This window comes from Anser anser, assembly GCF_964211835.1.
Source record: "Anser anser genome assembly, chromosome: 1".
NCBI lineage: Eukaryota > Metazoa > Chordata > Aves > Anseriformes > Anatidae > Anser > Anser anser.
The window spans coordinates 31284624-31297320 of NC_139720.1; the positions used below are offsets into that span (position 1 = coordinate 31284624).

At 35.9% G+C, this 12697-nt stretch overlaps 1 protein-coding gene across 39 annotated transcripts in view; it reads left to right on the top strand.

Moving 5' to 3' along the window:
* The window catches only part of NRCAM (neuronal cell adhesion molecule), a 151487-nt gene that overhangs the window by 92107 nt on the left and 46683 nt on the right, over positions 1–12697 (top strand). For all 39 annotated transcript variants that reach the window (XM_083831835.1, XM_083831838.1, XM_083831823.1 and 36 more), the window contains 3 exons: positions 1947–2058; positions 3956–4140; positions 5299–5430. In XM_083831835.1, coding sequence (XP_083687961.1) covers positions 1947–2058; positions 3956–4140; positions 5299–5430 — 429 coding nt within the window. The remainder of the gene's footprint in view (positions 1–1946; positions 2059–3955; positions 4141–5298; positions 5431–12697) is intronic.

The window sequence follows — 12697 nt, forward strand, 5'->3', positions numbered from 1 at the left end:
CTAACTTTACCTCCATGGCTACTTAACCTTTAGCTCCCTTTTTGATTTCTAATAAAAGGTATCTATTAGTACTGGTGATAATACATGCTTTAGAAAGGGACAGCACAGTGTGATCCTTTCAAATAGTTAATGTTTTAATGTTACTGTAACATATGCTTCATAAAAATACCAACTCTTAAAATAAGAGTCCTTTCACACTGATGCAGATTTTACCAGTTGTTGATTTGCTCCTATACTGTGTAGCTTGTTTATATTTTTCCTCCAATTTTACTAGTAGTTTGATATGTTCATTATCACTAGGACTATTCAATATCACGTGCTGCATAATAAATAACAATTAAGCATTTAACAAATGCATTTCATATTTAATAATTCCTTGAATGTACCATTCATTTTTAATCTATTTCATGAATGCTGAGCTGAACTGAATTAATTAAAATCTAAACATTTTAATACTATCTGTATAAATAACCTTGTAGGGGAAAGGTGTGTTTTGTTTGTTTGTTGTTTGAGACTTTTCATTAATATATGTTGAATGGTCTTTTGTATATTGTGAATGAAATTCTCCTAAGCAGGTGTATGTGTGTTTAGCAAGGCTGACTTTGGGGTAAGATTCATACCATAGCAGTTGAGCATCTAGACTCCCCACCTAATGTTGTGTGAGATAGTTAGAAAATACATATTTGTTCTGATTTCTCTTTCTCCTTGTCAAGCTAGTCTTTGTATATATTAAATCATAATTTCCTATAATCTGGAGTATATCGGGGCACAGAATATTTTAATTCTCTGCATAAAAATAAGATCTCATTTAAGAACAAACAAGAAATATGTAATTGAATACAAAATGATGTATTAACTACAGTTAATAAGGAAAACATTCAGCTTACAACTCAGAAATACCAGAGATAATTCTGTGGATTTTCATAGTCTTGCAAAATGAGACAATGCTGAAACTAGGTAGACTACTAATTGCCTGTAACTGTTGACTGTGTTCTTCACACTAGACCGCCCTTTTCTCCCAACTTTGAGTTGTTCAGGTACTAGTTTTTAAGGAGTTCATGGTACATACTGTATTAAAATTGTGTTCTGTTTATGTCAATCTATCAATAAATCCCATTAACTAATAAAGTAGTTTATTGTTTCTGCCCACATTAAAAAAAAAAAAGTTTACTGTAATGATTCAGATTACTATTGTGCTTTAGAGCAAGTTGATCCTATATTTTAAAATTGCTATAAAAGAACATTTACAGGATGCCTGCTATTATTCTAATATCCATGAAGGCACATGAAATATCATAGTAGACTTCAGAAACTGACAGAATATAATGTCAGAAATAGGTCTTACAGCTGTCTGTTTACTGCAGTAAACTTGTTGGTAATCAATGGTTCATTATTACCAGACTGGGGAACAGTTTGAAATAAATTTAAGTATTTAGTGAGAGGAGAAGACAAGGTTAAATTTCCAGAGATGTCTCACATAGTCTAGAAAATATTGAACAAAACATACTTCAAAGTGGAGCATACCATGTGACACCCTGGATTATATTTTTGAATTTAATAATTTTGCTTTATTTGTGTTTTGACGGAAGCCCAGAAACTTTTGGTAACATTCAGACTTTCACTCACTCACCTAAGTAACCTTATACTCAGTATGGATCCATAGATAGTTGCATATGTAAGAACTGTATATCAAATGCTCCCCTCTTCAATAACAAATATTTTCAGGTATGTGTTCAAAATTAGCATTAAACAAGTTGAGATATAATTACGTTATGTCTGTCAAAAGCTTAATTTGTTGAACTATGTAGGTGTGTAACATGATAATTTTTAATTAAGTGGCCTGTGTGCATCAAAATCTCTGTCCAAAATGTGAGAATGGATGTATGAATTTGATTAACATTAGAATAAAATACAGAAATTAATTATTTTATTTTTTCTTGTTCCAGCCAAGCCGGTTACAGAGAGGCCACCAATTCTTCTAACACCAACCGGTACCACAAGTAACAAAGTGGAACTCAGAGGAAATGTCCTTTTGTTGGAGTGCATTGCAGCAGGATTGTGAGTTACTTTTTAGACCGTGCTTTTCTAAATAAAAATGCAGAATTAGAGGGAAACATTTCAGAGATGCCTAAAACATTACTGCTATGTAAGCTTAAGTATTTTAAAGAAATAGAAATGTAAAATGGAAAGAGGACTTTGAAGGAAGTCCACCATTTTGGAAATCAGCATATTTTAAAACTGACTGTGAACATAACTATTTTTCTTATGTATTAAACATATGAGAAGGCCTCTGTTTCCAGGACACAAGCAAGAAATGTTGTAAGATAACCTTGGACACATGCCTGCAGAATTGCACTTGGGAAATAAGTCTCTGTTTTTTTCCTAACTATATAACCATTAAGCTCTCAAATAGTATAAAAATAGATAAGAATCTGCTGGTATAATCTGAAAAAGCTGCTCACATATGCTAATAATTACTTAGTGCATCATCTAGGTGGGATTTGTTAGAACATACCTTCAGCTACTTACATCCAACTTCTCATTGTAATTGGGTTTAATTGGTACTTGTTTCTTCCACATAATGCGTGTTTGCCTTTGTTGCTAATTGTGCAAGTAGAAAATGACTAAAGAGCAATTTAACTTCATGAACTAGTTTGATCTTAAATCAATTTCATTCTCAGGAAGAAAGAGAATAGATTGGCTAGTGTGAAAGTAGAAAATCTTTAGTACCTATTTATTTCAGGAGCTATAAACATGTTGACAATGCACAAAAGCATAGAAGGCAGAGCACTCTGAAGTAGCAGTGAGGTAAGCCAGTAATTGCAAATGATGCAGCGCGGCATCATGCAGATGTATGCACTTGTATAAGCTCCACAGGGCACGCTCATGCACAGCTTGACACAGCTTGATACAAAGGTCAGTGCACTGTTTCTGCCTCAGCTGTGGTCTGTTCAGGTGTCCTTGCATCAACATCACTAGCATAATCACAGTTGTGTGTGGGAGTAGAATACGCTTTTCAACAACCCTGCAATAAAAATAATCAGAGGTCCAAACTCTAGGAAAATATCTGGATAAAAACAGGAAAAAAATAAAATATTATCCATTATATGTATTTGTGTCTTTAAATGTCATGTATTTTTCTATTTAAATAATTCAATGAGGGAAGCTTACATAGTTCTCAACAGAAGGCCAGATTCGGTTTTTATTTAAAGCAACTACTCCTAATTACTGATACCATAATTAAAAATAAACTTTGCTAGGTGTCCCTGTTCTCATATTAGATTGCTAAATGAATATTTGCCCTGAATCATTAATATTTGAGGGAGAACATTCTACTCAGAAAGCAACACCTTTTAATTTGCTGTAATTTTAAAGGTATGTCTGCATGAGTTTGGACAACTTTCAACCTCAGTAGCCAACATGGGACACAACCAGGATACAGTTACAAGTAGCTATACTTGACTCAGCACTGTCATTTTTTTCTTGATTTGTCATAGGAAAAATTTCTGTCTTCTACAGATCTGCTATAATATTTATGATGTGCATGAAGCATTACAATTTTGCTCAAATGAAGGACAGTTGTAATCTTATCATTATCTAGAAGTTACCTTTTAAACCATCATGAGCATCAATTTGAAAGTATAAATACAGTAAGATTTGAAATACTCTTGTATTCATTTATTAACCATTGAGGTTTTTAGATTAATCAGCAGACAAATGTATTCCATAATTATTAAACCTGTGAACAGATGGCCATTGACAGTGTTAGTGAAGCTTGTCATTTCCTAGAAACAAATGCTGGCATATCCTGCACATTTGCTGGACATGCCCCAAAATCTGAGTAAAGGCTCTTAAAATAATTGGTGTAAAATTTATGTTCAAAACATTAACATATAGAACTCTCATCTTCCTTTTCAGTGGTCCGTTAATTTGATCTGTACTTTTGCTTTTCCAGACCCACACCGGTAATTCGCTGGATTAAAGAAGGTGGCGAACTGCCAGCCAATAGAACATTTTTTGAAAATTTTAAGAAAACTCTCAAGATTATAGATGTTTCTGAAGCTGACTCTGGGAACTACAAATGTATAGCAAGAAATATATTAGGTTCTACTCATCATGTCATTTCAGTAACTGTGAAAGGTAGTATTAAAATAGTCATTAATTTAATACTGTCAGTGTCCAGAATGCACGACTGAAGTATGCTTACCAGGATAATAAATTACAACTGAAAGAATGAATGACAATATTAAAAAATAACTGAGGATCACTAAACCAACTGAATTCTGCCATCAGACAGACAAACTTGACTATCTCTAACTTCGGTTTCTCTATTTATTATGTTGCTTTGTCAAGTAACAGGCTAAATTGAGACTTTACTGTAACAACAGTAAAATAATTTCTTAGCTTGTACCTGTAATACATTTACTTTAGACCTTTGATTGTCATTAGACTGTCTTTCCCTTGTTCTTTGTCTTTCTCCCCATCCCTTGTCTTCATCTCCTTTTTATTTTCTGCCTTTTCTGCTCTCCATTCATATAGCCCAGATTTTTTCTCTTCCCTATTTTTCTATTCATCTTATGCTCTTTTTTTCTCCCTTAATGAACATTTCTGTTTTTCTGTTTCCTGAGTCTTTTACCCGTGCTGTTGTCTTACTAGTTTTAAAAACACTTGCAGTGTGTTTGTCCAAACAGAAACTGTAAGAATATTTTGAGTATCATGAAACAAACAAAAAAAGGGATGACAGCTAATTAGTCATTTAAATAATCAAGTGTAGTGCTCCCTTTGCATACTGAAAACCTATTTATATTACTGTAGTCCAGTACCGCTTTATGGTCATATTCAACCTTCTTTTCAATAGTTTTCTGTTTGCTTCTATTCGTCAATCCAAAATCTGAAGTTTAATTGCAAAATGTGACAACATATGTTATTTCTCGTTATTTATTGGAAAAAAAAAGAAAAAAAAAAGATGGTGACATAGATGAAGATCTTTTGGTAAGGACAGTATTCTGTCCATTTCAATCTCTGTGCATTTTCAACTGTCTTAGAATTTCAAAGTAAAAAGCTCCCCCCCATTCAATGCAGGAGGTAGCCAATAGCTCAGTTTAGCCAAAGTGTAATTTACCAGTTAATCATTGGATATAATGTATACAAAAATAAAATGTGACCACGCAACTGTATGTCTATACCTATACATACCTTGTTTGAATTATTTTGTGGTTACCATGACCATGCCTCATGATTTTCTGTAATCATGGTAATTTTGGAAAATGATTGCTGTGTTTCTCTTCCTAACCCCAGCTGCTCCATACTGGATAACCGCACCCAGAAACTTGGTCTTATCTCCTGGAGAAGATGGGACATTGATCTGCAGAGCTAATGGCAACCCAAAACCTAGCATAAGCTGGTTAGCAAATGGTGTTCCCATAGCAAGTAAGATTTTTAATTACCTCAAAGGATGACGAATAAGGAAATAAGAGCAATATCATTTTAAAAGATATATATATATATAAATGAAGAGCATGCATTTGTATAGTTTTTGACTGACAGGTTATAATAAATTATAAATTAGGTGGTAAAAATACAGTGGTTACTCAAGATGGAACAACAAAATGTGCCTTTAAAGTGCTTGAGAGCACATTTGTGCTATTTGTGAACGTATACCTGGTTATCCTGTCTGGTGCTCTCCTGGTAGCATCCTTACAGAGGCAGAGCCATAGGAACAAAGCTGTGCCGTGCCCTTTTGAGGGATATTATTGAGGTATAATTTCTGCCATTGTGTTGCTGTGGCAGTCATGTTTGCTGGGTCTCTCTGCTCCAGAGCAGTACTAGTTTTTTCTAAGAATTGAAAAGGTGACATAAAAGGTCAAGTCGTCACTTCTGTGGATGTTCAGAGCACTTTTGCAGGATACGCAGCTTAGAGGATGTTGGAGCCTTCCAGGCTTCAGCACTAAAAAGCAGCAGCAAAGCTGACTTGGTGCGTCAGCAGCTGCCTGGAAAACAGCTTGTACCAAGTAGGTGTCAAAGAAAAGGAACCCCTGAGGCAGTGAAACAGCTGTTTCTCTGTGTATGGGTAAGAAAAGCAACCCAGAATTGGTGGTAAGAAAAGCTACCCAGAGCCATTGACTGAGTCACTGAATTGTTGCAGTGCAATGACTGGCGATGCTGTATGACAGACACAAGGTAGCTGCTGCATAAAGCACAAGTTTGCTTGGGTAGAACTTGCTGGAGAATGCTGCAGCATGTTGTCGGTTGTTTTTGTACTCAGCGTGGCCTCTACATCACATCACACCTGGTTCTTCTACATTTATCCTTCCCCTTTCATGAAACAGTACTATAAAAACAATCTACCCTATTGCCTTGTGAGAGATAATCGATTCTAAAATATGTGTCTGGTCTGGCCTGTGGAATGTATGACTGTAACTTTCGGGAGTTCCAGGAAACATTTAAGTATGTTAATCAAAGTAAGTGTCACAGAGTTTGGGACATGGAGGAGAATTCTCTACAGTGAGAATCTAGGAAATAGCAACAGGCAAGCAAGAACCTACATTAGATATATTCAAAACATTTGGGATACAAGAGAGCTGAAACGGAACTGGAGGGGGAAAATGTGCAATTTCAGGGATAATTTAAGGGTAAAGTATTTACAGAAAGCATTCTATAGAAGTTCTTCTAATTTTCCACATACAAGCCAGCAGAGTATACTCTGTATGTACACTTTATTTATTTTTTTATTTTTTAAACTGAAAGGGTGAAGTAAGGGAAAGGATTGAAACAAAAATATTTAGCAAAGAACCTGTTCCAGGAATCCTAATTAAAAATAAGTTGAGATCTTTAGCCTGAGATATAAAACAAGAAGTTTCCACTGGTTAAGTAAGTTATGTAAGCTGACATTAAGCACCGTTTCAGAGGGGTGTTTGTCACCTCACCAAAAAGTAGTAAGTATTCAAGGAAAACAGGAAAATAACAACGTAATTTTGTATTGCATATGCTGTGTGTACATATATCATGAAGTCTGCTTTATGCTTGAGGTTTTATACCCATCCTGTAGTTACCTTTCTGGCTTTTAGGTTGTCTCAACATACTTACTATTCTTTATATAGTTGCCATTAGTCTTGTTTTTTGTTTTGTTTTGTTGAGATTTTTTTCTTGCTATTCTGGTAGTTTAACTCTTCATCCTTCCTGACAAATAAATTTTTTTGCAGCTGGTTATGAGATCCACCTTTGCCTTGCACTGCTTCTTTGTCAAAGCTGTATGACTGGCTATTCAAATGACAAACTACATTTTCCAGAAAAGCAACTGTGTTCTGCATTTTTGCAGGATAGCAGTAAAACACTAAGAAATATAAAGTTTTTAGAGGCAGATGCAGGATACCACCAAACTTCCCAAATATGAGGGCAGCATACATTGTCTGGATGGCCCTGAGGAATTAGTATACAGAGCTTATTGAAAGGAACTCAGAAAAAAAATAAAAGGTTTTAAAAAAATTACCCACTCAAACTCAGTAGAAGGAAAAAAAAAGACAAAAGAACACAGCAAATAATAACTGGGTAGCTCAGTTTTATGTAAAAGGTCACTTTCACTGCTGAAGAAGACTGAAGTTTTGCCACCTTAAATATTTAAGTGCAAGTTCACTGGATGCTCGAGTACACTGAAATTGTCAGGGGATCCAAGAGAGAAAATCATCGCGATCACAGAAAGTACAGTTCTTAAGATTCTTGTGATTTTGTATTATTCTGAGTTACCAAAAACTGGTCTGGAAACTACCAAGTACAGTGTGCTCTTTTGTTCGCTTACTACCAAATGACAGAATTGAGTCCCTCTTCTTCCAGCTGAATGATTAGTAAATCACTGTAAAAGGAAACTAAAGCAGCTGTTTCAGCTTCAGGGCAGTGCTGAGAGAGCTACACCCATGGCAGGATTTCAAAGAAAAAGAGCTGCATTTGAATTTCAAAGCCCTGCTGTCATCATATATCCCACAATGTGCCTCCTGTGGCCCTGTAATCTGTTTGCAATACTTTAATTTTCTATTGGAAACCACAACTGGGAGATGCTTAATTCTTCCGGTTTTGTTTTTCCATAATAGAGTCAGACAAGGAAGGGGAATGTTGAAGAAAGAACCATCCAGCCATATCTCAGTCAAAGGGTGAGGCTTAAATAACAGAAAGGGAAAGATGAAGATCAGCTTCATATCAAAATAATAATAATAATAAAAAGATTAATGTATGTTAAGCACCTATGAAAACAAGTGCAGTGGTGTAAATTTTGTTCTAGATTATATTATCCAGTGTAAAGCAATACTTTTAAAGGAAGATTTTAAGCTTCTTTGAAATCTTTTCATTGTTTTTCTTCAACAATAATGCTCTGAAGAAAAACTCGCTTCCAATTTAAAGCAGGCTGTTTCAGGCATGCTGGAGCGATAAGGAGCGAACCTTGCAGTGTTTACTCACAGGAGTAATTTGAACCCACATGCGTAGTCCCACTGAGGTCAATTAGAATTACTTTTGCAAGTAGCAATTGAAAGTTCAGGCCACGATTCTGCCTTGCCTTGCGCTTCAATTAACGCTCAAGGTCTGCATTATTTATACTGCTGCATAATCCGTTGTGTTTTGCTGCTCAGATATTCAGCATGGTTTTACAAAAGGGAAACCATGCATAAAGTATCTCAACTTCTAAAAAAGTAACAACCCGGATTAATTGGGAAGGGGAAGCACTTTCATAATTGGGCTTCAGAAAGGCATTGCAAATACTGCACAAAAGACTAATTTATTGGTTCAGTAGTTCATAGTTCATGATGAGCTATTAAATATTAAATACACACACTTAGATTTAGACTTAGTAGTGCACTGAAAGGCGCTGTTTATCTTCTTTCAACACGTGCTTCACTTGTTTATATTACGTCTCACATTGAATCTCAGTTTTTAGTTAGTCTCCGTTATTAATCACACTGAAGTTAAGGGAGAAACATTAGCCCTTAGATCTCCTTCATGAAAGGCCTTGGTAATCCCTGGTTCACAGATTTGTCGTCCGTTGTGTTCTCTGTGAGCATACACACAAGCTGTTCATCGTGGCCATGGGAGGGTGGGATGAGATCTGCCGGGTCTCTGACACCCCGAGGAGCTGAGCCTCACAGAGGAGGGAAGTGCCAGGGCAGGCAGGCGTCCACCGATTCTGCTGGAACTGTGCATCTGGCCTAGGAGCTGTGGCAGACAGGAGAACCTCTGATAATCAGTTTTATTTATTCTGTGTAAGATACTCAAAGGACAGTTGTGGCCAGGTTGCCACCCCTTTGGAGTTAACAGTACTGCCAAAATTAAAAAATCTTGCCCTGGAACAAGGATTGCAGTGATCACAGGAAAATATTTTTCTGAGGAGCAAGGGAGATGTTAGGAAAAGGAAAAAAGCACGTCTTCCACTTTCCATCTCTTCCAGAATTAAGTCTTTGACAGTTGACTGTAGGGTGTAAGTTACGGCAAAACTGTGTTAGTTGTTTCTTGTTTTTCTTGCTTAGTTTCAGTGTCAGTATGACCTTACAGGTTTTCAAGTCTGTCTGATGACACTGCCCAGTCTTGCTATTTTGCTATCAGTTTTTGTCCAGTTTGTACTCAACTGTGAAAGTATAGCCCATGCCTCTGCTGTGTCAGAACCCACAACTTTTCTGCACATACTATTGGAACTATATGCATCTCTGCAGAAATACATCTATAGCTCTACGTGACCGTGAAAGTTAAGGCAAGTAAGGCAAAATATTGGTTAAGATTCCTTTCTTCTCCTTCCTTTGCCATCTGCCCCACCCCAGGAGAAGAATTAAGGGATTCTACTTGCATAATATTCGCTAAATGCCTAATAGAGTATTTAGGCGGAATGATGAGAGATCAGATAGAACAGGTCTGTCCTGCATAATGTCCCCTGATTCGGATTCTCAAATGTTATGAGGCTAGTCGGCTGTAGCCAAAAGTGTGTTAACTGGATGCTCATTCAGAGACCATATAATTTATAAACAACTGGGAGGTACCTGCATAAGGGACATGACTTCTTATCAGTACAGCTTGGTGACTACACACTGGAAGTTCCTCCCAGTTTTCTTGTTTGGTTGGTTGTTAATGTTAAGTCCTGGTTCTGTGACATTCTCCTGTTGTTATAGGTAATACATCAGAACATGAATGTCTAACATTTTACAAATAATTCTTCAAAACTGCCATTTCAGTCACTCAGTTGTAGTTAAGATAGACCTTCCTCATTTTGAGAACAGTTACTTTATTCATAAATTACTTGTGAACATGACTTTTTGGAGGAATAAGCAGGTAAAGAAGAATGGTGGGTTACTTTTAGCAAATTTGCTGTAATACAAGAGATCCTGTGATCCTGTCAGAACCTGAAAGGCATCGTTATACAAGGACCATGTGTCTAAATCCATATCAGAAAAAAAACCCTAGCCTTCTCTCTTTGCTTTCTTAGTATTTTTTTTTCATAATAACAGGGCCTTCAAAGCAATCTCTGAGGTTAGGGTTGTTGAAAATCGTGTCTTATGAGCCAGTAGTGTTCTCAGGCCCCATTTACATTCACTATTATTTGTGCATAAACTTGAGGACACAATTATAGTATGAGTAGAACTGCAACAACAAATGTTCACTATAATAATCTAAATCAAATAATTGTCTCAGATTCTCTGAGAAATTAATATTCTGCTACTGATGCAAAATGAAAAGTCAGCTTTACTAAAGAGATTAAAGAGTGGCTATGAACTATAACACTTAAACAACAATTTCTGTTCTTACATTGCTATCAATTTGTGCATTTCCTGCATAGTTCTCTACTCTGAAACCATCTTATCCATGAATTAAAAAATAAATAAAAATTGCTATCTGAAAGGCTTTTCAACAATCATATGTAGTGACTGTAAATGCATAGTAATTATAATTACTTTTTATTCATAACTTTGATTTGCTAAAAAAGTGCAGGTATCTAAAGACAGTCATGAATATTTCTACTCTTTTCTAAAGAGAAATTCTCTGTTTCTACTGTGTTTTTATGTGACATTTTACTGATCTGGATAAAATTAGCTCTTACACCTGCCAAAGGTGTATGTGTTCTCATTGATACAGGAAAATCAAGCAAATAAGTTAGTTTCTTTCTTCTCCAGCTTGTTTTCAGCTAGAGGGAATCTCTACTACGACATCTGAAGACGACATCAACATTTTCACTATAGAATAGAAGCAGTTAGTGCATATATCCTGCAAACTAAGGTTGTAATCTACACATGCCTCTGGGAAAAAAATATATATTACCTTAGGTTACATCATGCTTCTCAGGCAACAAGAAAAATATTCTTAATTCTGTGCCCTGTGGGACTTAGACTCTGAATTAGCAGAGCTGAGAACATCTGATGTCAGCTAGATCTCGTATGCTGTTGTATTTCAGAATGTGGTACCAGTATAACAAACTCATATTTCAGGAATTCTCAATTTCACATTAACCTTTTTGTGAACAACAGTAAATTACAGAAGAGCAATCACAAGTATATACCTCCTTCTCAGTGAGCGATGCCTTATTGTCAACCTATGTTTTTAAAATTAAAATATTTCATTTTAAAATCACAGCATCATAGAATTTAATTGGAAGGAACTAGAGGCCATCTAGTCCAACCTGCCTCCTCAAAGCAAGGTGTTATCAGCATCAGGTTGCTCTTGGCTGCGTCCACTCAGATTTTGATTATCTCTGTGACAGAGACTGCATAACCTCCTTGGGCAACCTGTTCCAGGGCCTTACCACCCTCTTTTTTTTTTTTTATATGTTTAAGCTTAAAAACAAAACAAAACAAAACAAACAAAACCCCTCCAAGTGATGGATTGTATGTTCCGGTTTCACAAAGAACTTAAAGATTTGAGCTAAAGAATTGTAAAATCAGTAAATACATTTCATGATTTAATAATTTTCTGGAAAAAAAATACATTCTTAGAGTTCTTCAGTCTGTATCATTCATTTGGAATGATGATGTTATATTGCAAACTGCAGTTGACAGTTGTTCTGATCTTCATTTGTTTAGCTTCCGGAAAGCGCACAAATAAACATTGACCAGTAAGTAGAACTGATCAGGAAAATGAAGTGCTTCAATAGAAAAGGGTAAACAAATCTCAACAAAATCTGGAAATTTTCTTCCCATTTTAAGCATAATCGTGCATTTTAACTGCTTCTGTTAAGACAGCACATTTCATTCTGTCCTTTTTTCCAGGAAAGAAAAAAAGAGTGCCATAGTGGTTCTCTAAACATGCTAACAGAAGTAATTGCTCGGGCTGTCAAAAGCTTATAAAACAGAATGAGAATATGCGTTCGGATGAACAAACGTTGTTCAGAGTGCCAATAGCTGGCTGTGACAAACGTATCTCCTAGAGGCTATACCTTGTCTGTACAGAAATAGGCTGTATGTAGCTGTATAGTCAAGAAGCTGTCTCGTTATACAAAGTGATGGAAAAATAATGTGAAAAAATGCAATCAGAAAAGATGTAAGCATGTTCATAAGTTAAGACTCGATTTTGCAGCTGAATGATGCTGTTACAGAACACATGCTCAACTCTCCATTACAACAGCAGAACTTTTATAGCAAATCCTCGTCGTTCATAATCCCAGTTGTGCACACCCATTCTAAGTATTATGTAATTCTTTGTTATTTTGCCCGTCTGTGCCAAATTTAGATCCATC